Source organism: Gordionus sp. m RMFG-2023, chromosome 2 (assembly GCF_954871325.1).
Source record: "Gordionus sp. m RMFG-2023 chromosome 2, tfGorSpeb1-WG-v2, whole genome shotgun sequence".
Lineage (NCBI taxonomy): Eukaryota > Metazoa > Nematomorpha > Gordioida > Chordodea > Parachordodidae > Gordionus > Gordionus sp. m RMFG-2023.
In genome coordinates, this window is record NC_088776.1 from 56,883,341 (window position 1) to 56,908,358 (window position 25,018).

Consider the following 25,018-nt stretch of genomic DNA (forward strand, 5'->3'; position numbering starts at 1 on the left):
AAATTTTTTTTTCTTAAAGATTATTTTTAAGGTGTAACTTTTATTTTTATTTTTAATTTTAATTTTTCCCTCATTATTTATGTCTCATCTTAACAATTTTATACTTTTCTTATGATATATTAAAAAGCATATAAAGTGTCCTGGTTATAAGAATATAAAACCTAAAATTTTTAGTAATCTTGACTTAATATATCTTTAACGAATAAAATGTATATTCGCTTATTGTACTCGGCACAAACAACATTCCAAATAGCATTGTCATATCAAGTGATACCTCCCCCCCCCCCCCCCACAAATTTACTTCATAAATTTTATTTTATTCCCTCTTCTTCGCAAGAATGATTAAAAAATGTCTTTAAAATTTGTAAAAAATGACTACTATATATATTTTATTACATGTAATCCTGCCAAAGATCATTCAAGAAAAAGCTTAATATTATTAAATTAAATATATGACAAGAGAGTCACCCAAGCACTCCCTTATGAGTATCCTTCCTGCAGTACTCTGACTTAGAAAAAGAAAATATAAATATAAAATGGAAAAATTAGGAATTTTATTTTATTTATCTTCATAAAAAATGCGTTTAATTTAAATAAATTTTTAGATAGGGCTTGAACACTATTACAAGTTTAAATTCGACCTCATATTTCCCCAAATTTATTTTAGAATGCATCGATGACTTTAAACAATAATTTGAAAGAAAAATAAGTAAAAATTAAAAATAATCACATATATACAGATTTTCATATAAGAAAGCATTTTTATAAAGTAAAAGTATCAAAAAAAAATTAGATTCATTGAAATATTTTCTAAATACGCGTAAAGGTAATCGGTTAAATTTTCCTAATGGATTAAAACTATATCCATTTAAAGAACCCTATTAGTACTGCGCTTGCGCCAATATATAAATCTGAGATTTTAAAGGTAGATTTTATTTGTTGATTGTTCTATTAATGTGTTGTTTCTTTTTATTGTAAATTATTTACATATAAAGTAATAAACATTTAATTTTATTTATTTTCTTTATCATTCTTAGAATTTTTCTTATACTAATTGATCTATAACATCCTTTATTAGAATTATGTCAGCAGCTCAACAGTATTTAGGTAGCAAGCTCAGCTTAATATCGAAAGCATGTATTAGATATGAAGGAGTGTTACATTCTATAGACCCTGTTAAAGCTACGTTAACACTTTCTAATGGTAATATTTGATTCATATAAATTATTGATTATTATTGACACCATTTAGAATAGGATATTAAAGTTATTTTACAAATATTTTAGTGCGTATGTTTGGAACTGAAAATAGAAATCTAGAATCTCCTGTTGATCCATCTGATAAACTTTATCGATATATCTCATTCAAAGGAAGTGACCTTAAAGACATCTATATGTGTGAAGATAAAAAGACACCATCCAATGATATACCAGATCCTGCCATTATTGAGGTTACTTATAAATGTTTTTATTAGTATATTCCTCAAGCTATTTTAGCAAAATCATATTTAATAAGGCAGTTCCATTATTAAATATTTGATCAGGATGATATTTACTGTTTTTTAAAAAAAAACCATTAGTTGAGATTTATCATTTTTTGTTATTGATATAATATCTTATATTTTGCACATAATTTTCTAATAACAATGAATAATAGGAGCCAAAATCCGATTTATCTTTCTAAGTATAATAGTCAAAAATATGATATTTTTTTTGTTATATTTGCAACAAGAATAAAATTTAAAAATATTTAACAATTCATATTTATCCATAAACATTTCCCATAATTTATTTTTATAAACAAATAGCAAAACAAGTCATTTATTAAAAATGAGTGTAAATTTTAAAAATATCGATGGCTCTAAAAAGAGCTTATAGTAAAAATGTACCTAAAAAACATGTATAATTATGTTTAAAAATTTCTAATTGTATTTTTTGTTTTAGGAAGATTGACTCGCGTTTTTCGTTTGTTATGTTAAAAATTTTACGTGCTAAAATTTTAAAGTTGATTGGGAGAAATTACTATTAGTTGAGATGACTATGGGTTGAAAAATAAAATTATTTAATATTGAGTATTTATTGATTTTTTTATTTTCGCCATTAAGAGGATTTGAATTAATTGATGAGGGAAAGGAAGAGACACAGGTAGTGTCCCAAATTGTGGATTTTCCATTGGACCATGGGATGCAGGTTAGACCGTCAGGTCTGAGACCACCTTGTAGAGAGAGGTTTGTTGGTTCTATAATGTTAGGAATTTTAGCTTTACTGAGAGCGTTATGGATGATTTTATTTATTGCTTTATGCCAGAGGTGGCGACCTTGGCTATGGGAGCAGTTTAGGCCGTGTCTTGCATTTGGTTGTACAGGTAGTAGGGCTGGGAACCAATAGTAAAAACCCAATATGAACAATATTGTATTGGTATTGGGTCTAAAATATTGGTATTGGTTTAAACAATATTTTCTATTTCTTGTATTGGTATTGCTATTGGTATTGGTTTATATTGGTAACTATTGGTTTATATTGGTAACTATTGGTTTATATTGGTATTGGTTTAAATTCAAATTACTAATTTAAAGAATAGAAATAGTGATTATAAAACCCTTAATTTCTAATTTTAAATAAACATGGGAAAAAAAATCATGATACCATAAAATCGGGGCTAAGAACCAACTCTCAAAATTTTACTGAATTCAAATTCTTTTTTTAAACTAGGAATTTATTAGGTGATGTGAATATAAAAATTTTTGATTTGATCATGTATTTTTTGTATCAACAATAATAAACGTATTGATTTTGAACCATTTTATTTATCACAAAGAACATAGCAAAATAAGTAAACTAAAAATGTTACATAACTGTCTATTTATACAAAATATAATGCAAAAGAATGATATAATTTTAATATAAGAAGAGGAAATAATTTTATGTATTTAAGAAGAATCTTGCATGCGCATCCAACTTTTTATGCACAGGCAAGCTTGTATAGTATGCTCATCTAGTGAACAACGTTGGTCTGTTATAACATACCGTCCTTCTGAAAAAGCCCTTTCAGAGCTAGATGAGGTGGCCGGAATTGCTAGATAATCTCTGGCAATTTTTGATAATACTGGATATCTATTTTTATTTAATTTCCACCAATCTAATGGATTTGTATCATTGGAAATTGGGCTTCATCTACGTATTTACTTATTTCTAAGTATTATTATGAGGTTTCACCTGATAAATTTTGTCATAAAAGGACAATTTTTTGTTATTTTGTGCTTCATTTGTAAGTTCCGCTGAATTGTTATTATTTATTTTATAAATATTGTATTCATTAGTAAGATATCCAATAAGAGTTTCCATATTATTAGGCTTTAAAAATGACTTGATAGTTTAAATCTTGGGTCAATCATTGTTGAAATAATATATAGGTGTTTTTAAAATTATAGTATTTATTAAGTTTTGTCAAGGCAGCTAATGAAGCTGTCTTTAAAATAGCATTAGGATTATTATTATAACTCAACGTGCTCAAAAATACTGGAATATAAAGGAATGATTGTTGAAACTGATGGAGTATTAGCACATGAGGCCATCTCTGTAGCAAAATTAAATGGTTCTAAAAATTCTTGGTATATTTCAATATTATTCCAAGCTAAGGCACTAATATAATATTCTTCATTAGTATTTTGTTGATGATTGGTATATATTGTGAGATAAGGTTTGAGCAATATAGCCCTTTCGAGCATTTGGTACGTTGAATTCCAACGTGTTGGTATATCCAAAATAGGGTTAGGAAATTTTAAATTTGGATTTTTTTCAAGATATATTTTTTCAAGTTTATTAAATTTAGATATAGAAAGTTTAAAAATTTTTTAAAAATTTCTTATTTTTTTTAAAATTAGATTTAGAGGTTCCAATGCAGCCATAACAGACAAATGGATAATATGGCAAAAACATTTGCACACATTATCAAAATTGTCTTTTAGTTTTAAAATTTTTAAAAATGCTAAATTATTACTAGCATTATCTAATGTAATACAAAAAAAATCAATTTCAAATTTTGCTTTTAATACAGAATTAAAAATATTATAAATATTAATATCATTATGTGCTGATTTAAAAGGAATAAAATCTAATAAATGATTAATTAATTTAAAATCATTATCAATATAATGAATGGTTATGCCCATAAAGGGTATTTTATTTGGAGAGGACCAAATGTCCATTGTTAAAGAAAATTTAAAAGTAATTTTAGAAAGTACAGATTTTAAATTGATAAAAGAACTATGATAATGTTTCATAATTTCTTTTTTAAGTGTTTTTCTAGAAATTAATGTTAATGAGGGGTTGCAAAAGCTTATTAAATTTTTAAATGACTCATTTTCAACCATTGAAAAGGCTAAATTATTTTGAATAAAAAAGTCCATAATTAAATTATTTAAATTAGCTTTATTATTTACATTATTAATTAAAAATGATTTTATGGTGTTAATTTTTTTACTGCCATTATTTATTTGTTCACATTTCTTATATAAAGTTGGGTGGATGGATTTAAGATGTGTCCATAATCCTGAGGTTCCAAAATTGGGAATAGATAATTTTTTTTACATTTATTACAAATAGCCTTTTTTTTGTTATCACAACTAGTATAAAATTCCCAGATTTTTGCTGTATTTCGTCTTTTATTAGATATCGTTGATTCTTCTTGTTCATTATCGCTATTATTATTAGTATCAACATCATTATCTATATTTATTAACTCAATTTGGTTTTCATTCATTATAATATCCTAAATGAATAAATAGATAAAATTGATAGATATCATATAAAAAACTTACTTCCATAATAATAAACTATAATTATAAATAACACCAATATTGATATCACAGGAATATTTGGAAGAAATAACAGATGTAATATGTTTATGAATGAAAGTAAAAAAATATACCACGATATAATTATCCACGATAAAACCAAATAATTTTATGTATTTATCTATTTTTAATATTGGTATTGGTATTGGTTGTAAAAACAATACCAATATTTAATTATATATTGGTTTATATTGGTATTGGTATTGTAAACCAATATTATATTGGTATTGGTCCCACCCCTAACGGGTAGGTTGCAAAGGTGGCAAGTGTGTGAATGTGTTAGCGATCATCCTAGTCTAAATCCTATGGTAACTCTCAGTTGGTCATTCGTTAAGAGATTATCAAGGGTTAGGCTTGGAAGTGCCTCGAGCCATTCATATCCGCCATATTTATCGTTTAATTGAAAAAGTTGAATATCGCTGATATCGGAGGGCTAAGACTATTTTGAAGTTTCTTTATAAGGGGTTCCAAGATTGATTTATTAGAAATTTCGGTTGGGAATGTTTGACCGTCTGGGGTTAGTAGATTCCATTTTTCGATTGCTACTGTTAAGAGATCGTCATTGGGGGTTATAAAAGATGAGATCACGGAATTGAGCGAAAGGCGATTAGAGATAAAAAGAGATAGGGAGAGTAATTCTAAGGGGATCAGGTCGATACCGCCTAGTTTAGCGGGTAATTGAGCAAGGTGCCAATTAAAGTCTGATAATGGAAGATTAAGGTGGGGAAAACAAATTGCACTTAATCATTGATTTTGAATCAAATATCATATTAGTTATGAGATATTGAAATTTTTTTATATTTTCTTGATAATTTACAGTGGTGTTAAACCAATCAATTTTACCAATTTTAAATTAAGATTTTTGTCAAAATAATATACTCAAGCCTCTATTGTTGATAGATGGCCTGTCCAAACATTTTTGCCCATCTATAGGGAAATTCTTCAGGGTTGTGTAATTTTTTTTGGCCAAAATATTGGGTGTCATTTTTAAAATTGAGTCATTTAGCAATACTAGTTTACAGTAAATTTTTTTTACCATAAAATATTTATTTTTTATATGAAATTGTTTCAAAGATTGATACTAAATAAAAATATCAGCAGTTATATCAGTTTTATAAGAATATTACATCAGATTGAGGCAAAATTTTGGATCAGCAGAGCTTTAAGTATTTTTATTTATTTTATGCTATATTAAAATTACAATATTTTTTTTTTTAAATATATCAAAAATAATAATTTTTATTATTTAGCATTCTGAAGCAATCAGCAACTCATCCAGCATACCTACACCTATAGGTGTAATACCAGAGAATCATCCAACTCAACTTAAAAACCAAATACCAACAAATTTTTATGGTATGGAACAGTATTCTGAAAGCTTAACAAGTAAAATTTATTAATGATCAAATATTTGCTTTCTTTTTTTTATAACTAGTACTTTATAGTTTTGTTTATGTTAAAAATAAGTGATAAGGCTGTGTCCTACTTCTACTTATTTCTGTTTATCCTAAACTAAACATCATTGAACTTGGACACCCTATTTTAGTTTATTTTAAGTGTTTGGTGGCATTGTTATTTTTTCTATTTTTTTCTTGTTATTGCTTTTTTCCTTCCCTTACTTTATAGGCTGTTGTCGAAGTTATATAACTGGCTAAGGAGCTATGCAACTAATTTTAATTTATAAATATTGTATTTATCAATATAGTAGATGAAGCACGTAATATTAGGGATAGACAAAAAACATGTTTTTTCCAAACAAAGAAAAAAAAGCCAAAAACACTTAAAAAATTGTTATAGGGTGTCCTAGTTCAAAGGCTATTTAGCCTAGGCCTAACCTAAATAGTATCAAAAATAAGTTGATCTTAGGACACATCCTAATAATTATAATTTAAAGTTTATATGAATAGTTTTTATTTTATAAGAATTATATTTTAATAAAATATTTATATTTGAAATTTAGATAGCAGGAAATCATCACCACAAATTGATCAAGCTACCCAAGTCACTCCTGTCAACAAAAGTTTTAATTGGCATTTTATAAATATTTTTGTCTTATTTTTCATTGCTTTTTAATGCATTGATTAATTAACAATCATTTATTTTTCCTATATTTAGATAATGCTAAACACCAATCTTCCCACTACAATCAAGCTAATATAAATACCACAAAAATCAGTCAACAACATCCAGCTTCTAATTTAAATTCAAATTTACAAAATTTACATTCTTCCAATAGCTATAACTATTACAATGGGTTCAACAATAAAATCGGCAATAATCAACATAAGATGGCGGCGAATTTCAATTCTAATCAGCACATGTCTTACAATAGGAATAACATGGGAATTGGGAAAAATTATACAAATAATTTTTCTCACAATCAATTCCATAGTAATGCGAATTCTTCAAACCAGAATTATGCCGCTAATGCTAATAGGAGATTTGGAGGGAGCTTTGGAAACAATTTTGGAACAAACAATAGTAAAATTAGTTTTTTTTTATTAAGTTAAGGATTATTTTAATAAAATGAGATCCATTTCATATTCTTCATGCCTTTGTAGTTCATAATTAATAAGATGCTAAACTACAGTAATTAAACTAGTGAATAATGTAATCTCATATAAACAACCTACAGAGGAATAGGCTAGAATTGAAATAAAGAAGGTAAAAGGGATTTTGCATTATAATATTTTTTTTTTAATAAATCTAGGATACAATTCAAATTCCATGCAGCAACAACAGCAGCACCATTACAACCAAAATCACTATCACCAAAATCTCAATAGATATGGCAATAATCGTCCCCCAACTGTCAATCACGCCATCAATCAAACCTCCCTCCCTAAAGAGGATTTTGACTTTGAGGGCTCTAATGCTCAGTTTGACAAGGAAAGCTTAAGCCGGGATTTTGCTAATAAACTCAAATTAATAGTCAATGGTTTGTTACACCTTATAAAAATTTATTTCACTCCAAATTTTCAATAGAGTTAATTAAATTATGATATTTTTTTAATTAATTTTTTGTTTTAATTTTTATTCTATATTCACTTTCTTTTCACACTTATTTATTTAATACCTTTGAATTTTTTATCCCATATCTACTTAAAAATTACTACTGTAAATCATTTGTATGTTTAAAAATTATTAATACTGGCTGATATTGCAAAATTATGCCTATAAGGAATATAATATACCAAGTGAACAATATCTCATACATAAATAATTTTTTATCCACCATTTTTTTAAATTAGATTAGCAATTTAACGATATTTTTTAAAAATTGAATGATTGAAAAATTCGGTATATTCCTAGTTTATTCTATTCCTCATATATGTTTTTCCATATTACATTTAAAAATCGGACCAACCACTGATATCTATGAATCCGCCTATTGATTTTTAAAAACCTTGCATATCCTAATTGGTTTTCACGATCATTCTTATTTATGCTTAGATAAAATAAACTTAAAAATCTGCCAAAAACAATCCTTTTTTAAAAATAATAAAAAATTATTTGTTTTCCGCCATTTTGATGATCAGGCAAATATGGCCAGGTATTCGATTCCCATCCAATATATTCTAAAGAACAGTTATACCATGTCATTTAAAATGCCGAATATTTTCAATCACCTAAATATGTATATCAAATACAAACTCTTTTTTTTATCGATGTGGAAGATACCACTTCGTCCTCGATATCAAGTGCCGCTGGCGAGAAGATTCAATCAGAAGATGCTGATCACCAGGAGGAAAATGACTTGTTAGATATTGACCACGACCTGTCAAAAGTTTGAAAATGTTTTTTTGGTCAAAAAAATTAATTTTTGTAAGGGGTAAAAGGGAAGATAAGTAAAATTTTTATTAAATATTAATATTTTTAATATTCTTTCTTACCTTTGCTAAATTTTTTATACAAATTATATTTTTAGAGATGTATTTAAACGTTTTTTTTGAAGTATTTTTATGTAATTCTTTCAATTTTCTTATTTATATCAGCAAAATGACGCAAATGAAGACGAAAACGCGCGTTTTTACGAGCCCGCCAAATCATTTTTTGATGATATAAGCTGTCAGACAAACATGGAAGCTAGGCGTAAGCTCATGCGAAAATTGGCTGTTTCGGGACAGGACACCGGGTTTCAAAGTCGCCCTGATACCGGATACAGAACCGGCGGTTTTGGGAGGCGGGGCATGGACGTGGAGACGTTTGGCAGAACAAATGTAGGAGGGAATTATAGGAATACCAATTATGGATATAGAGGTTGGATTTAATTCATAAGATTAATTGTTAAAATAAGCTTTATTCTTAGTATGCATGACCCTTATTCATTGTAACCTGTGAAGTTGATATATCTTTTTAAAATTCCATTTTAAGGTGGTCACAATAAATCAGACAGAAACGTTCATCCTAATCAATCTTCCAATAATTCGAATTCCACTGTGAATGCTAACGCTATCAAAGTGGTAAATTAAAGATATCAATGTTTATTTAAAGTTTGTGATCCAAGAGTTTTATTTATTGGTGTCTCTTATTAATCAGGATCCAAACCATATCGGTTTGGTCCGAATCTTTAATCCCCTATTTTTAACTCTTAATATTTTTTTTTCCTAACTATAAAGGTCGAACAGTTAAAATATTTTCAAGATTCTCTTAAGGCAAATTATATCTAGAATATAAAAAATAATAGATTATATAGTCAACTTGTGTTAAATAAAAATAGCAATATACAGAACTATCTAAAAATGACCCATTACTTAATCAACTCGATTCAATTTAAAAAGTCTATACAAAGGTTAAGATAATTTTTTAGGTGAGAATTTAACGGTTAAGTAACAACGATATGGTTAGGTTTGGATCCATGTGTTTAATTTATTAACCAAGGGCGACTTTAAATTATATATTTTTTGAAATATATGTTAGAATAAATGTATTTTACTTTAACAATGTTACATTTATTTTACGAGTGAAAAATCAGAATCTGCCTGAAATTTATTCCAGCATTCATATAATACCTACTAACTGAATTTCAGATAACTTTGCCACTAAATTTTGTATCACTTTTGATTTGTTATATAAACACGACTCAAAAGGATTCAAGGTAAAATTATCCAAAATTTTTAGCATACTTATTTTACACGTGCTTGGCGTATTTTTTTCAACAAAATTAAAATTTTAAAATAACGCATTGCTGGAGAAACACATTTACACGAACATATGTATATAATATATCCTTGAAAATAATTTTATAACCTGATTGTTTATTTTAAAGGGTGGATCTTATTGAAAATTGGTGCACTCTAGCTTGTATCGGATTTATCTTTAATTACCAAATAGATACTGATATATAATATGGTTTGATGGAGATTAACTAATATTTAGTTGAAATTTATACACATTTTATTCGTTCAATGATAATTAAATTTATATTCTAATATATTGCTAATATTCTCTTTTTATATTTCATCTATTTGGATTTAAATATTATTAAAAAATAAATATACTAATAAATAGTTTAAATAATAAAAAAATATAATATTATTTTTATATATATATAATTTATATTAGAATAAAATTTGTATTTATAAAAATATTAACTTATTTTCGCATATTGAAAAATTTACAAATATATATTTATAAAATCTTTGTGTTATATAATTTTAAATATGTTTATTTTTTTTCCACTTATTATAGACATCTTAGTTTTTGTAATGTGTTTTTTTTCTCTTATTTTTCTAGAAATATATTATATAACTATTTTTTTTTGAAATTTATATTATATTCGTAATTTAAGTAATTTACTAGTTATGAGTCTAAAACACATATTTTCCTGATAACATACAATATTAATTTAATATTTGTTATATTAACTAAACGCGAGTTTTTGCTTTTAGCTGACAGCCTTATAAAATAGTACTCCTTATGTTACAATAAAAAAAATATTCACAGACATGTAACATACTTTTATACTTTTATTTTATTATTTATAGGTTTTGTTATATCACCTAAGCTCCAACTCTAATAACCTTTTATTAAAGCTTTTAGCTCAAAAAATGAAACTAAAAATTAGATTTAAAACTTGGTTAACATTAATTAGAAGTTGGTTAAAGTTAGGTGAATTAACAACTTATTATTAATTAGTAAATGGCCATTTTTATTTTACTGAAATTGATTAAAGTATTGTAAAATTATATCTAACCTGTGTAATACCATTTTTGACTAAAGATTTATTTGCCACTTTTTTTATCAATGACTAATACAATATTCACAGAGACCATGATGTAGTTTAAAATCATAATCAAACTTTCCAACATATTTATATTACTCTATATTTATCCATAGTTTATTTTAAAAAGTTTAAATTTAAGAACCTGTCAATTTTAACTTTTACTCAAATGCAGGTGTATCACTTCACAAAATCCAAATTTTTGATAAATTACGAAACTATCTCTAATGATTAAAAAATATGTAGAAGCTAGATCTTTTAAAAATAAGGTATTTAAATGATTAAATACGCCATTTTGCTAACTACCATGAAATATGTTGAAGCTCTTATATAAAAAATGATAAAATATTAAATGGCATTGTTGTGTTTGAGTTTTATTTGAGAAGTATGATTTTAGATTTTATAAACATAACTGAATCAAATGGGCATTTAAAGCTTTTATCACCCCCCCCCCTTTTGGAGTCGCGATTTATCAATCATTTGTTATATATTCTTGTTTCATGTTAAACGAATTTTTTGTTTATTTTTATTACTTTACCGACTTATTCCTTCTTTTTAATACCTAGACGAAGTTTGATATACTTCTCGTCATCAATTCAGGAAAATTTTTTAATCTTTTTATTAGAAACGAGGTGTATTCTTTCTTAATTTCCTCGTGGTAACCTTCCACAATCTAATTGCTATTTTGAGGGAAAGGGATTCCTCATAGTTAAAGATACTTGATGATTAATTACGGTCTGGTCCAACGTTCACTTAATATTTAACGTGCATTTACAGATAATATAATGTAACTCGACATCATTCATCGCTTATTAAAATATATCGATGTCGCGCTACATTTTGGTAAGCAGAATATCCCCAAATGGAGGGTAATTAATCTAATTTTTGTCATTCGTTATTGTTTTTTTATCAGTTTTCGAAGTTGTTATGTGGGTTGTTTTTGTGTTAAATTGTAAATTCATTTATTTTTGGTGATAAATATTTTTTTTGATTGTCTTGTGTAATCATTTCTTTTAATATATTATTTGTAAAGGAAATAAAAAAGGATAAATTATAAAAACATTGTTTATGTCATATGTTTTTAAATGTATTATATTATTAATCAATTTATAATTATATTTAATAATAGATATAATATAAAAAGAGGAAAAAACGAAATAAATCATCAATATTTTTCTTCCAAATTTATTTTATTTTTTACTCTTGAAATATTAAATATTTTTTTTTGTCTTCCAAAAATAAAATTATTCTCCTTTTATACTTTTGCTAATTAGTAAAATAAAGGAATCATGAGTAAAAAAATTAAAAATACAAAATAAGGAAAAGAAACATTGAGAAAAAATGAAATGAAAAAACCCCAAAAAGAACCTTTGTTTAAAATAGTTGTTAAAACCATGAATCATTACGATTAATCACGCTGTTTTTTTAACCCTTTAGGTTCCCTCATAAAATTAATATGTTGTAACACGATATTTAGTAATTTTTTTATTGATTCTAGTATAATATAATATAAAACACACAAAAAAAGTTTTTTAAATTCAAAATGGCGGCTCTCCCTGGTGGTTTCAAATTCATATCATTGACACCTTATGGAAACTTTCGAAACAGTTTCTATTTTTATTTAGACATAGTGGTACGTTGCATGATTTGCACGACCACCTTGTTCTTCTGGGATTTAACTTTGTACTACAGAAGGTACACCTTCGTGAGGTTCCTGCCTGAGGTTGATGAGCTGAGTTTTTTAGTCTAATTTCTGGAAGGATATAAGCTTTATTATTTTTTCTTTGCATTGATATATAATTATTATCATTATGAATATTATCATCCCTATTAACATTTTTACAGTATGCCAATTCGCTAGCAATTATTTGTCTTCGGAATTCTTTCGATGAGAGTTTATTATCTGTAAGAATATTGTATATTATGAATGAATTGATAATCGCCGCATCTATCAGCCAAAAAAATATTGGTAGTCACCATTTTCGCCACTTTCGCGAAATTTCATATAAAGACTTGAAATGGTCAACAGACCCCATATATTTATTATACATCTTTATCATTATTGGACATTTTACGTCAAATACTTCCCCTTTTTTATTTTTTCTCTTCACAGTATCCACTGATCTCGGATCAATATAATTGGGCATTATAAATACGTCACGATTATCTCGCCATTTAATTATACTTATATTATTTTTGTCACTTCTCCAGTCAAACTCACCTCTTTTTAATTTTGTTTCCATATTCTTTATGGGCAAGTATCTCCTATTTTTGTTTAGTGTTCCGGTAGCATATATACCTTTCTTTTTTAAATCGATCAATTTCAATTTGATAAGGTGTATCCGATTCATAATCATCACTATCAATTTGGTAACGTGTATCCGATTCATAATCATCTTCGGAATCAGTGGATGAGTTGTCTAACGAAGAACCTTCAGATGGAATGTCCAGATAATCATCCATATATATAACAAGCTAAAATTATTGCGAAATGAGTTGGCAAAATTTATCAATTATTTAAAAAAATAAATATTAAAAATATTGTTGTTAAGTGGCAGTGGTTAGTTCAATATACCACATTAAAGAGATCAAAATAATATATAAATATTATTTATTTGAGCAAAAATAAATATTAGAAAGATAGATAAAATAGTGAGGAATATATACATTTAAAAATATTTGATAAATATACTTACTTATAATTAAAATTGGAATTTTAAGAAAAATCATCGTAAAAAACGTATTTTGAAATAAAGGCGCGAAAAAAAAAATTAAAAAATAACTCCTCCACAAACATATGAAAAAGAATATCTTTTAATATATATTCGTGGTGGTTTCATTTTATATGATTAACTCCTTTAGAAGATATAAAGGTTAAAAGGTGGTTTTATATTTGCACTACCGCGACCGAAAGGGTTAAAGGATCAGATGATATATGTAATATTCATTGGGATGAATCAGAGATTTCCCGTTAGTTTAGTGGTAAAGCTCTAAGGGTATAAATATTCATTTAACTTCAACGAGAGAAACAAAAATTATTTTTTAATTAAAAGATATTTATTTTTTAATTAAAAGATATTTATTTTAAAATGCAAATATATATTTTTTTTATCATTTCAGTTTCAAATAATAAGCGATAGATAAAGAAACTTTAAAAATGAAAAAAAAGACAAAAATTTTTGGAAATTCGATATTTTTATATTTTAAATAAAGTTTGTATGGGTTTTTTTTTTGTTAGAGACATATGTAAGCCATTCACAAATAAAATAAATGATCTTGTTACTAGATAGTTAGCAGTGATCAAGAAACACTCAAAACTTTTTTAAATGTTTTTAAAAAATTCTAGCGCTGCTCCTTAACAACTCTGTTGGATTTAAGATTTTTTGAATGACTTCTTAACAATAGTGATGAAGTTTGATAGGAAAGATTCAAAGTTTCTCAAACCATATTCATTGTAGGCAACCCAATGGTGATAGATAAATGTCTAGTAATAAGAAATTTTTTCATGAATCAAACCCCTGGTTATAAGTCCTAAAATGATGACCAATATCATCCAGAGTAGAGTCTAAGTTTACCGGAAATATATTCCAGCATTTATAGAGGCATCTACCTTATAAGTTTTAACAATCACTTCTTAACTTATATTTTCTTGCAGGAAAAGGTTCAATGAAAATCTTCACTGGGGGATTCCATTGTAATATTATTACAGAACGTTGAACATTAAAAAACCTTATAAAATTTATAATTTGTTATAAAATATACTTATCATGTTTAAAACATAAAAACTGACCCCCCTCCAACCGGAAGTAACAAGTCATATTATATGGTTGAGCCATTTTTATTGATGAATTAACAAATTTTTTAATTAATTTTACTTATTCAAGAAATTATGCAAATACAAGAATAAAGTAACACAGATAGATAAAATAAGTTTATAAATAAACCTCGAAAAAAGAGCCGGTTGATCTAGCTAAGAGCCCTGCAAAAGAGGGCCGGAGGCCCAGTTAGGGCTTAACAGCCTCGCCCAAAAGTTTTAAAATTTTTGCCTGGCACCTAATCATAAATTATAAAATAAGTACTAATCGGGAACTCTAACAGATTAAAACCTCAAGGGCAATTTTTTTTTAAATTTTAATCGCAGTAAATATATTCCAGCATGGTGCAAAGCATTTTACCTCATAAATTTCAGTCATTTTTTTTTTAAAATTATGTGAAAAAATCTATTAAATAAAAAAATCAAATTAATATAAATTGAAATTTCAATAAATTCACGGCAAAACCATAGGCGTATTCAGGATTTTGCTAAGAGAGGAGGGGGTAGCACTATTAGATAAAAATTTTTCCCCTATTTTGGTCATAAAAACAATATAATTTTGGGTTTTTACTTTTAAAAATTAAAATTATTTTTTTCCTATTTGAGAATTATAGTCGTTAAAAAATTAGTAACTTTTACTTATTTTTCTTTCAAATTCTTCCTTATGGGGGAGGGTGTTTAGGATAAAATATTTTACAGACCAAATTGCTATGGGGGGTGAAATCCCCCTCCCCCATTGGTTGCTGCCTGGGCAAAACTATTCTAAATATCATATAATATATATGTTACTGTAAAGTCCATTTTTGTTATCAAATTGATGGGCTCAGAATCTTCAGTACTGTAAGTTCTGTATTAATCGTTATTACAGGAGACTCACTAATAAATTATTCAAAATTCATTTATATAATTATAATATTTTTCCCTACTCTCTAACCTCTCTCTCCCGCTTCTCACAGTAAACGATATATATGTCAGATTAATCAAAAGAAACGAGGAAGATATATTATACATTAAAATAATGGGGTATTTTTTTCGATAACGAGAACTATTATGATTAAGGGTCTAAAATAATTAAAAAAATGTCACAAGAATAAAAATAATAATTGAAATGTTTATGGAGACAGTGGTTTTAAAGCTTTATATAAATTAATTGGGGAGAGTAATTAAAAAATAAATGAATGCATAGAAATTATTTCTTTTTAAAAATGAATATTTTTATTTTATGAATTGTGTATGGTTTACTATAGTAGTGTTAAATTTTAATTTTATTAAAAATTTTGACTATATAATATATGTTCAGTATTTTTGTGAAAAAGTTAACTTTTAACAATAATGGTTTTAATATAATGTAATATCTATATTCTATAAAACTAATAATTTTTAATAAGACTTTAAATGACGAACAATATGTCTACTTAATAAAACAATTGTATTTAAATATCTATCAAATATTATTTTCTATAATACATAATCTCTTTTTAAAATTTTTTTAATAAAATGTGTGGGAAATAATAAAGTGATTTAGGTTTTAATTTACAAAAAAAAAGAATTGAAAATGAATTACCTGATAATCGAGTATAGATATTGGTTAAAAATTTTTTATATCAAACTATTTTTTATTTAAATCTCTAAAAATTTAATTTTTTTTTGAGTTGGGTCCTAAATTTTTAGACCCGATTCATGTCCGAGATGTAATTTTTTTATGTATAATACAAAAAAGATAAATTAAAATTATAGTTTTATTAAAGTTTTAAAAAAAAGGGATTTTTTTTGCCTTGTTACTAATCTCATTTTTAAGCCCCATCCCTGCCCGGATTTTTAAGTCCGAGACTCATTAAGGGTGGTTCTATTACTGATGTTCTGGGGTAGAAGGTCGCCAGAAAGGGTTAAAATTTTTCTTTCAGAGGAGCCTGTGAGATTGCCTAGCACGAATGCTACCGATAATACAACGATGTTGTCAGTGTTAATCTGAAATATATATTTTTTTTAAATATCGGTTTCCGTTGTGGAAAGCGAAATTTTATTAAATTTTTAATTCTTATAGAAACATTCAAATTGAACGATTTTACACCACCAAAGAAAAGGAAGGAAGAATTTTTTTAGAAGATTTTCAAATGTTTACCCAAACCTTCTCCGCTTAATTGTGCCTACTGTATAATATAGGCATATTAAAAACCTTGTGCATTTAAAGTTGCTGGTTAATGTATTGATTATAAAAGCTTATAATTTGCTGAAACATAGGTATTATTAATAAAAAAATATCTACAATTATTTTATCAATTTTACGCAATTTGACATTTATTTTAATTTTTTTTTCTTCATCCCACCCCTCTCAACAGTGGCGCCAAATGTACAATAATAAGCGTATTTTAAAAAACATAATATATAAAAATTTAATATTTAATTTATTTGTGCATTTAAAAATTATTATAATTTCAAGTTTAATATTGGTATTCGAGTTTTTTCTTTTTTAATATAAAATAAAATATGAAATTCTCCATAATATTCTTATTTGTGGTGCTAGTTAATGTATTGATTGCAAAAGCTTATAAACTGAAAATAGGTAAGCGATTATTTTTTTAAAAAAAAAGAAAAATTATTTACAACTATATTTAAATCAATTATTTTTCATTTTTAATAGATTTATATAATATATATTTTTTATTGCGTAATTGACAAAATATGGCATGGGAGCTTATGAACCGGAAAAAAAATACTGCTGAAAAATAAGAGACCCTATAAAAATAACTGTAATTTTGATAGCCTTGGAATTATTAACTTAGAATAATAAAATTTAATTTTAAAATAAAGTCTAGATAAATCTTAATTAGCCTTAGTTATAGATGGTTAGGGCAAGTAAATATAGTGGGTTTTACATTATATTGTTGATCTAGGTATGTATATATATAAATACATAATAAATGATGTGGTTAAAAGGGGCATTGAAATTGAAGAAGATTGAAAGTCTGCAATGGGCGAGCTAGTTAACAAATTTTAAACACCGAGCGGGTTGACGAGTTAAAAAAATACTTTTAAAACAACGGGCTTGAAGATGGACGGGTAAATTTGAAATATTTTTTAGACCAAATGAGCAATATATAGACTTTTATTTATTAAAAATAATTTTTTTTTAAAATTATATAATTTCGCATTATTATTATAAGACCAACCAATAAAATACTCTTCCTGGTTTGAGCTAAATATAAATATATTTTAAATGGAGCGTGAATTTTTAAATTAACAAACATTGGCCATCCAAAAATGTTCCTTTATTTTTTAAAATTCAAGAGAGTTATCAAGTATAGAAAACTGAGGCTATATGGTGTGTTTTTACTCTTTTGCTAAATTTTAAAAAATTAAACTATTACAAAATAAATAAACCAACGTTTTCTAACCTTCTATAATGTGGGCGCCATTTAAGATCAAGTAAGACGCACTTTTTCCTTTATACCGTAGCCACTCAATGGGAAATCCTTGGGGCAAAGTGGCAATCCCCTCGGATTAATATGAAGAATATCAAATTTAACCCACAAATCATAAATATATTCATTAAATTAAAATAAGCACAAAAAAATGGCACAATTAGGATATGTCCATTCTAGATTAGCTCATTTTATCAAAGGGAAAATTTCAATATCATTGATATGTATAATATAGAAACTTCATCATTAAATCCTATTTATTTCAAAGTTTTATAATTTCATCTGTTCGATTTAAAAAATTATTTATATTAAAACTTATTCATATTATATTTCATTTTCAAATCAAATTCCATTGTTAATATCAATTTTAACGTAATCTACAACTTTAATTAAATCAATACCATTAAATCAATTTTCTTAACAAATTAATGGAATTTAAGGGAGAACTCTAATTAACTTAATGCCTTTTTTTGAAACTTCATTTTTTCAGAAAATTATATTTTTCCAATTTTGATGTGACTAGCCCAATCAATTTAGATTAGGCCCACCGGAGTCTGGATCTGGTTGAAAAACTTATTTTATTAAATTCATTTTCGATCATCTGCAAACTCCTTTCTCGCACAATATAGAGGCTCTTAGCTTAGGCTACAGGCCACTTAAACATATTTAGTAAAATAATCAATTTTATGTATTAATTTTTTTTTTGGTAACATTGTCATTGTAGGTCTATAAATATATATATATATTTGATGCTTTAGAACTTTTTGGAATAATATAAACATGTAAATTTTTAAAATACTAAATTATGATTAATAATAAATTTAAATCCTGCATCAAAAGCATTGAACTTAATATAATTTTGACACATTCTATGAGGGGGGGGGGGTTAAAAATATTGAAATATATTTTTTTAGAAAGTATTAATTTATCATGACTAATCATTGTTTAAAATATATAAGAATCAATCATATTATAAGAAATGACAATTTTTCTAACACAAATTGGTAAAAATATTGGAAATATTACTAAATAGAGCGAATATAATATTGTTAAAAAATATTATAGTTATATAAATCCATATGTAAATCACAATAAAATATAGAAATATTATTATAATGATTTAAAGTTGATCAAAATATCGTTCTTAAATTGAAAATTTATTCTTCTTTGCGATTGCTATATCGATAAGTTGTGTGGTATTAAGGGATAAAATATCTATGGATATTGAGTAGAGCTAATTCATTTAATTGAATTCCTGATGTCGTACTTCCGAGGTAGGTTATTATTCTCGGTAATGAAAAAAAAAGTTCTCTCATCTCATTTATGCTTATACTTAATCGGTATGGTTTCTTAACAATTTTAATATAATATGGAAAAATCTCCAATAATGTTTTTAAAAGTCGAACCGATTTTAAAACGGCTTACTCAATATTTTATTTAGAAAAATATTAAACAAGCCTGTTGGTAGAGTTGTTAATCGTTACCTTTAAAAGTAGCGCGCTACCGATTCGCTATTTGTCAAAAAAATTAACGCGCTACCGCTATTAGTTTTCAAAAGTAGCTTTAGCTACTTTTTAAGCTACTTTTTATAAAAAAAAATTAGAAACAAATTTGTATATTTTTTTGCTTATAATGTTATTGTATAGTAAATATATAAAAATCAAACATTTATAAATATTAAAATATAGTTAATTTTAATTATAAAAAAATTTATGTAATTAAAGATATTTATGATAATTTATTGCCTTTTATAAGCTTTTACCTAGTGTTATGTGTCCAACAATCTTCCGTGGTACATATATATGATATCTCCTATAACTCTACTATTAGAGCATCTTTCATCACTTTAAAGTTATCAGCCATTTTATTCATTAGTATCTGAAAATTGTTGTACTAGAGGATAGAGTTTAAATCATCATGGTATGATGAATTATCAACCAAGGATATTGGCTGAACTGTAACAATTATAAAATTAACAATAACTTTATCAGCCAATTTTTAAGAAATATTGGCATTTGGAATTAATTAATTTGATTTGAATTAGTCTTTTTAAATGTAGAGTCGCCTATACCAAAATTATTTAAATGTTTCTCCATTTCCTTAAAGCTCTTGTTATGAACCGTCTTATAAAATAAATACTATTAGAATGTAAAATTGACAATTTACCTTTTGGTGTTTCTTGAGTTTATAATTGGATTGATTTGAGGAAATATTTTTTTTACATTTTAAACAAATAAATTTAAAGCCAGTTTTGGTTTTTATAATTATTTAAATAAAAATTTCAAATCTAGGGAATGGGAAATTAGTATTATAGCTATTAAGATCGGATTCTTCATCGGTACACTTCTAATAAATAAAAACCTTTTCATATTTTTAGATTGCGAAGAGATTTGTAAAGCAATACCAAGGGTGAATTCGGAATGTACATGTCGACCAACTACATTAATCCCTTTAGTAATTAATGGCACAAAACCTTTAATCGTTACCCCGGTAGCAACCGTCACGCCTATAAAACCTAAAGAGACAGAAAAACCTATAACCATTAACCCGGCTGCAACCGTCACGCCTATAAAACCTAAAGACACAGAAAAACCTATAACCATTAACTCAGCTGCAACCGTCACGCCTATAAAACCTAAAGACACAGAAAAACCTGTAACTATTAACCCGGCTGCAACCGTCACGCCTATAAAACCTAAAGACACAGAAAAACCTATAACCATTAACTCAGCTGCAACCGTCACGCCTATAAAACCTAAAGACACAGAAAAACCTATAACCATTAACTCAGCTGCAACCGTCACGCCTATAAAACCTAAAGACACAGAAAAACCTGTAACTATTAACCCGGCTGCAACCGTTACGCCTATAAAACCTAAAGACACAGAAAAACCTGTAACCGGAAACCCAGTAGCAACCGTTACACCTATGAAAACTAAAGAAACAGACAAACCTAGAATCGTCGAACCGGAAATAATGACCATACCTTTAAAAATAACAGACCTAGACAAACCTTTAAATATCAAGTTGGATATTATTATTCAACCATCAATATCTTTAATTGTCAGCATGAAAATAATGATCAAAGACACTAGCAAACCTGAGATTACCCACCCGCCATCCATATCTACACTGGGACCTGTCACCATTCCTTCCAGGGGGCCTATCACCATTCCTACAATGGGACCTATCACCATTCCTACACAGGGACCTATCACCCTCCCTACACTGGGACCTACCATTCCTACACTACGACCTACCATTCCTACTCCTACATTGGGATCTATCACCTTTCCTACACTGGGACCTATCACCTTTCCTGCACTGCCTCCACTCATCATGCCTATGAAAACCAATGATGCAGTCTAAATTTTTGTTATCAAACTGTAGAAGAAACAACTTCCGAGAAAACTATTTAAATATTAGATGTTATATTTTAGTTTTAGATGTTACTATGCAAAGTAGTTTCTTTAATTCAAAAAATATTGTAAAAAAATTTTTTTAAAACATTTTATATTTAGTTTTAATATACAAATAAAGATTAACATCAAATTAGTGTCCACTATATTTTCAATTACATTTGTATTTCTCTCAAAAAGTACTATTTCCTTTGAAAAGCGACCTTTATCTATTTATTTTAAGACAGTGAATTTAATTCCACTTCCTCTTTTTCTCCGATGATAACTTCTCTTAAAAAAATTTTAATCCATTGTAACACCTATACCACGCCGTTGTTATAAATAAAAATCATCAAATAAATGGAAGCCATCGTAAATCTTATTAGATTATATAAAACCTCTTCAAAAAAGATGAATTAAGAAAAATTTGATCTATACGGTGAATAAAGGGACAATTAAAAATAAATAAATGAATTCTTTTTTAAAAAAAAATCATTTTAACTAGGATAGAATAATTTAATAAAATGAAAAGTAAATTAAAAATACTTTTACCCTAATTTTATGAATAACTTGATCTGTAAATTATATTATTTCTATTTTTGGTAGAAAGTGGCAATCAATAGAGTCATTAGGCGAGGGCGCACATGGGGCAAGCCCCCTTAAAAAATTTAAGAACCTCCCAAAAAATTTGAGAAATTTAGAGAAAATGACCTCATTAATGGCATATAAAAAACAAGAGAATCTGTTAATTACAAATAAAAAATTGATAAATTAACCCTATATTGCATGCATAAATAATGAAAAAATTAAATTTCAACTCATTAATTGTTACAATTCCTAGAAGCTGTTTAGAATTGATTGTGTGCACTAATAACACATCGCGTATAATCATACCGTTATTAGCTTTTGAGAAATTAACATTTTAATAATAAAAAAATATGATACATTGAACCTTTTATTTTAAAACATATATTATTTGTAATGAAGGTAAGTAGTTCCGTTTTATCGGTCCCAGACCGGAACGGGCAAGTCTTTTTTGGAGGACCGCAGTCTAGGTGAGTTTTTCTTAAATTACTTTTCAGTCACCGGTTATTTATTGATATTTAAATTTGTCTTACTATTCAATTTAGATAATTTTTTAGCAAAATTTATGTGTATTTTTATAGAGGTGTTTTCTTAGGTTTGCACTTATTTTTTTTTTAGGTCAAGTCTTCGCTAACACTTAAATGTGCCCATATTCCCGTATTTTATTAAGCGCATCAATAAAAAAAGGCATTATTTTCCAAAATGCATTTTTTTAAAAAATTTTACGCTAAGAAATAGCCTTACTTTATTAAATCTTTTTCAAAAAAAAGCATTAAATTTTTAAATTAAATATTTGTAATTATTTATATTATTCATATTTGATTCAGTGAAATGATTAAAACAATAATTTAATTTAAATAAATGCGAAAATATTTTTAAACAAAAATATTCAAGATTACCAGCTGGGCAGTATTTCGTTTAAGAACCGTTGTCCGGCTCATATGTGCCCGTCCGATCAAGACCTAAGAACGGACCATAAGGTTCAGTAATTAATAGAAATAATTACTATTAAGTAAACGCTATAAATATTTGAATTTTTGTAATCTGTCTCCACATATTATATTAAAATTTTGTTGAAAATCTATAAAACAATTATTTTTTCGTGTTAAACATCATAAGTAAAAGGCACATTTATAAAAAAATCTAAAAAAGATGAATTTAGCTATTTTATTTTATTTTTATGAATATCATAGACCTCGATGGTACCACATCCCTATCAAACCCGGATTAGAAAACAGCTTCAGCGCGACCCGGTTATTTTTTTAAAAATTGGGGTCCGGTACTGGTATATGTAGAAAAATAAAAATACGGGCCTGGCACCAGGGCTTGTGTTCAGCCTGCATGTCTCTAATATATATATATATATTACATATATAGAAAAAAAAAATATTTTATAATAAAATGGGAAACAAAATTAATATTCGAATTGAAAAAAAAATGTATATCGTTGCTTTCAATTACATAAAATGCAAATTAGCCATTTATATATAATTTCTAAAATATGGAATGAAATTTAATTATATGATTTTACCACAGGTTCGAATTTCTGATTTAAAGGATGAAAAAACCCAATGACATTTGAAAAAATTGATAAGGATATAACTGTTTTCGAACAATTAGAAAAACTATCCTTCCAATTAACTTTAAGAGGATTAGCTTAATCATATTTTGGGGAAGAGGAAGAAATAGTTTATATTTTAGCATATCGAATTATTTTTGTCTTGATTGTATTGTTATCATGCATTGTCTACTTTAAGGATTTTATCAAGACAGATTATACCAAATGCAATGAACTCAAAATGCCATTGTTTAGAATTTTATCAAGACAATAAGTATCTTTGGAATCAATGATACATGTAAGTGGAATCTCCTTATTCTTTGATTAAAAGTCAGTCTATATGGTAATTCCCCTAAATAGATATAAGGAGTACAACTATTAGTATCTATGTTCTTGCGCTCACTGAATCTCTCATGAATACTAAATAAAATCTTCTTTCTTTTCAAAAAAAAATAGGGAAAAGGATCTGCTATCTTTTTACTTATGACAAAGGCTTGATGCCGCTATAGTTTTTTTTATAATACTTTTAATATTTCCATTTTTAATCATCAATAAAAAACAATTCTCTTCTCAATATATTCTTCTTGTACCACCATCCTTTAAAATTTTTTCTTCTCAAGTTTTCTTTTTTTAAAAAATATTTTATAATTTTTATTACATTATGAAAATTTTAAAAACTAAGATATTTAAAAAAATCATTCTATAAAAAAGGGAATTAGGACTAAAAGTTTTTTAAAAAAAACATGTAAAATTTAATTTGAATTTATATTTTTTGTTTTAAAAAAATTTCCTTAGGTCCTGATGTATAAATTAAAAGATTTTTTCCAGAAGCATTAAATACTTTGCTCATACATGTCACAAAGGGACATCGATTGAAATCTCGAGGCTTAGATAATATTTTTCTAAAGGTTGAATTAGCCTTTTTGACTCAAATCCAACTTTTAAACATTAGTCTATCTTGATTTTTTTCGGATCAACCAGATTCGGATTAACATTTTTTGGATAGGAAGTGGACCCTGCAAAGGCGCAATTATGTATTTAGCATCGAATGATAAATTAGCAGGTCCCATGATGTTCGATATTCGCGCCCTTATAATACTGGGTACTAATTTTTAAATTAATCACCGAATGCCTTTCATATCTGCCTTGATTATATTCACAAT

General features: G+C 26.6%; 2 protein-coding genes across 4 annotated transcripts; both read left to right on the plus strand.

The window, feature by feature from the left end:
• Window positions 1-833: 833 nt before the first annotated feature.
• LOC135925441 (protein LSM14 homolog A-like) lies at window positions 834-10,281 on the plus strand. Of its 3 annotated transcripts, none has more exons than XM_065460759.1 (11): window positions 834-925; window positions 1,079-1,203; window positions 1,287-1,450; window positions 6,106-6,241; window positions 6,816-6,875; window positions 6,971-7,336; window positions 7,566-7,793; window positions 8,533-8,642; window positions 8,851-9,115; window positions 9,230-9,318; window positions 10,125-10,281. In XM_065460759.1, exons 2-11 carry the CDS (start codon window positions 1,083-1,085, stop codon window positions 10,137-10,139), a joined length of 1,554 nt encoding a protein of 517 aa, XP_065316831.1. In that variant the 5' UTR covers window positions 834-925; window positions 1,079-1,082; the 3' UTR covers window positions 10,140-10,281. The 3 variants fall into 3 exon arrangements, with proteins under 3 accessions (XP_065316831.1, XP_065316833.1, XP_065316834.1); XM_065460761.1 differs by lacking the exon at window positions 834-925 and adding an exon at window positions 932-994; XM_065460762.1 differs by lacking the exon at window positions 834-925 and having other exon boundaries at window positions 1,064-1,203.
• Window positions 10,282-12,621: 2,340 nt separating this feature from the next.
• On the plus strand, window positions 12,622-21,683 carry LOC135924489 (zonadhesin-like). Its single transcript, XM_065459546.1, has 2 exons — window positions 12,622-12,814; window positions 20,692-21,683. Exons 1-2 carry the CDS (start codon window positions 12,622-12,624, stop codon window positions 21,681-21,683), a joined length of 1,185 nt encoding a protein of 394 aa, XP_065315618.1.
• Window positions 21,684-25,018: the final 3,335 nt, after the last annotated feature.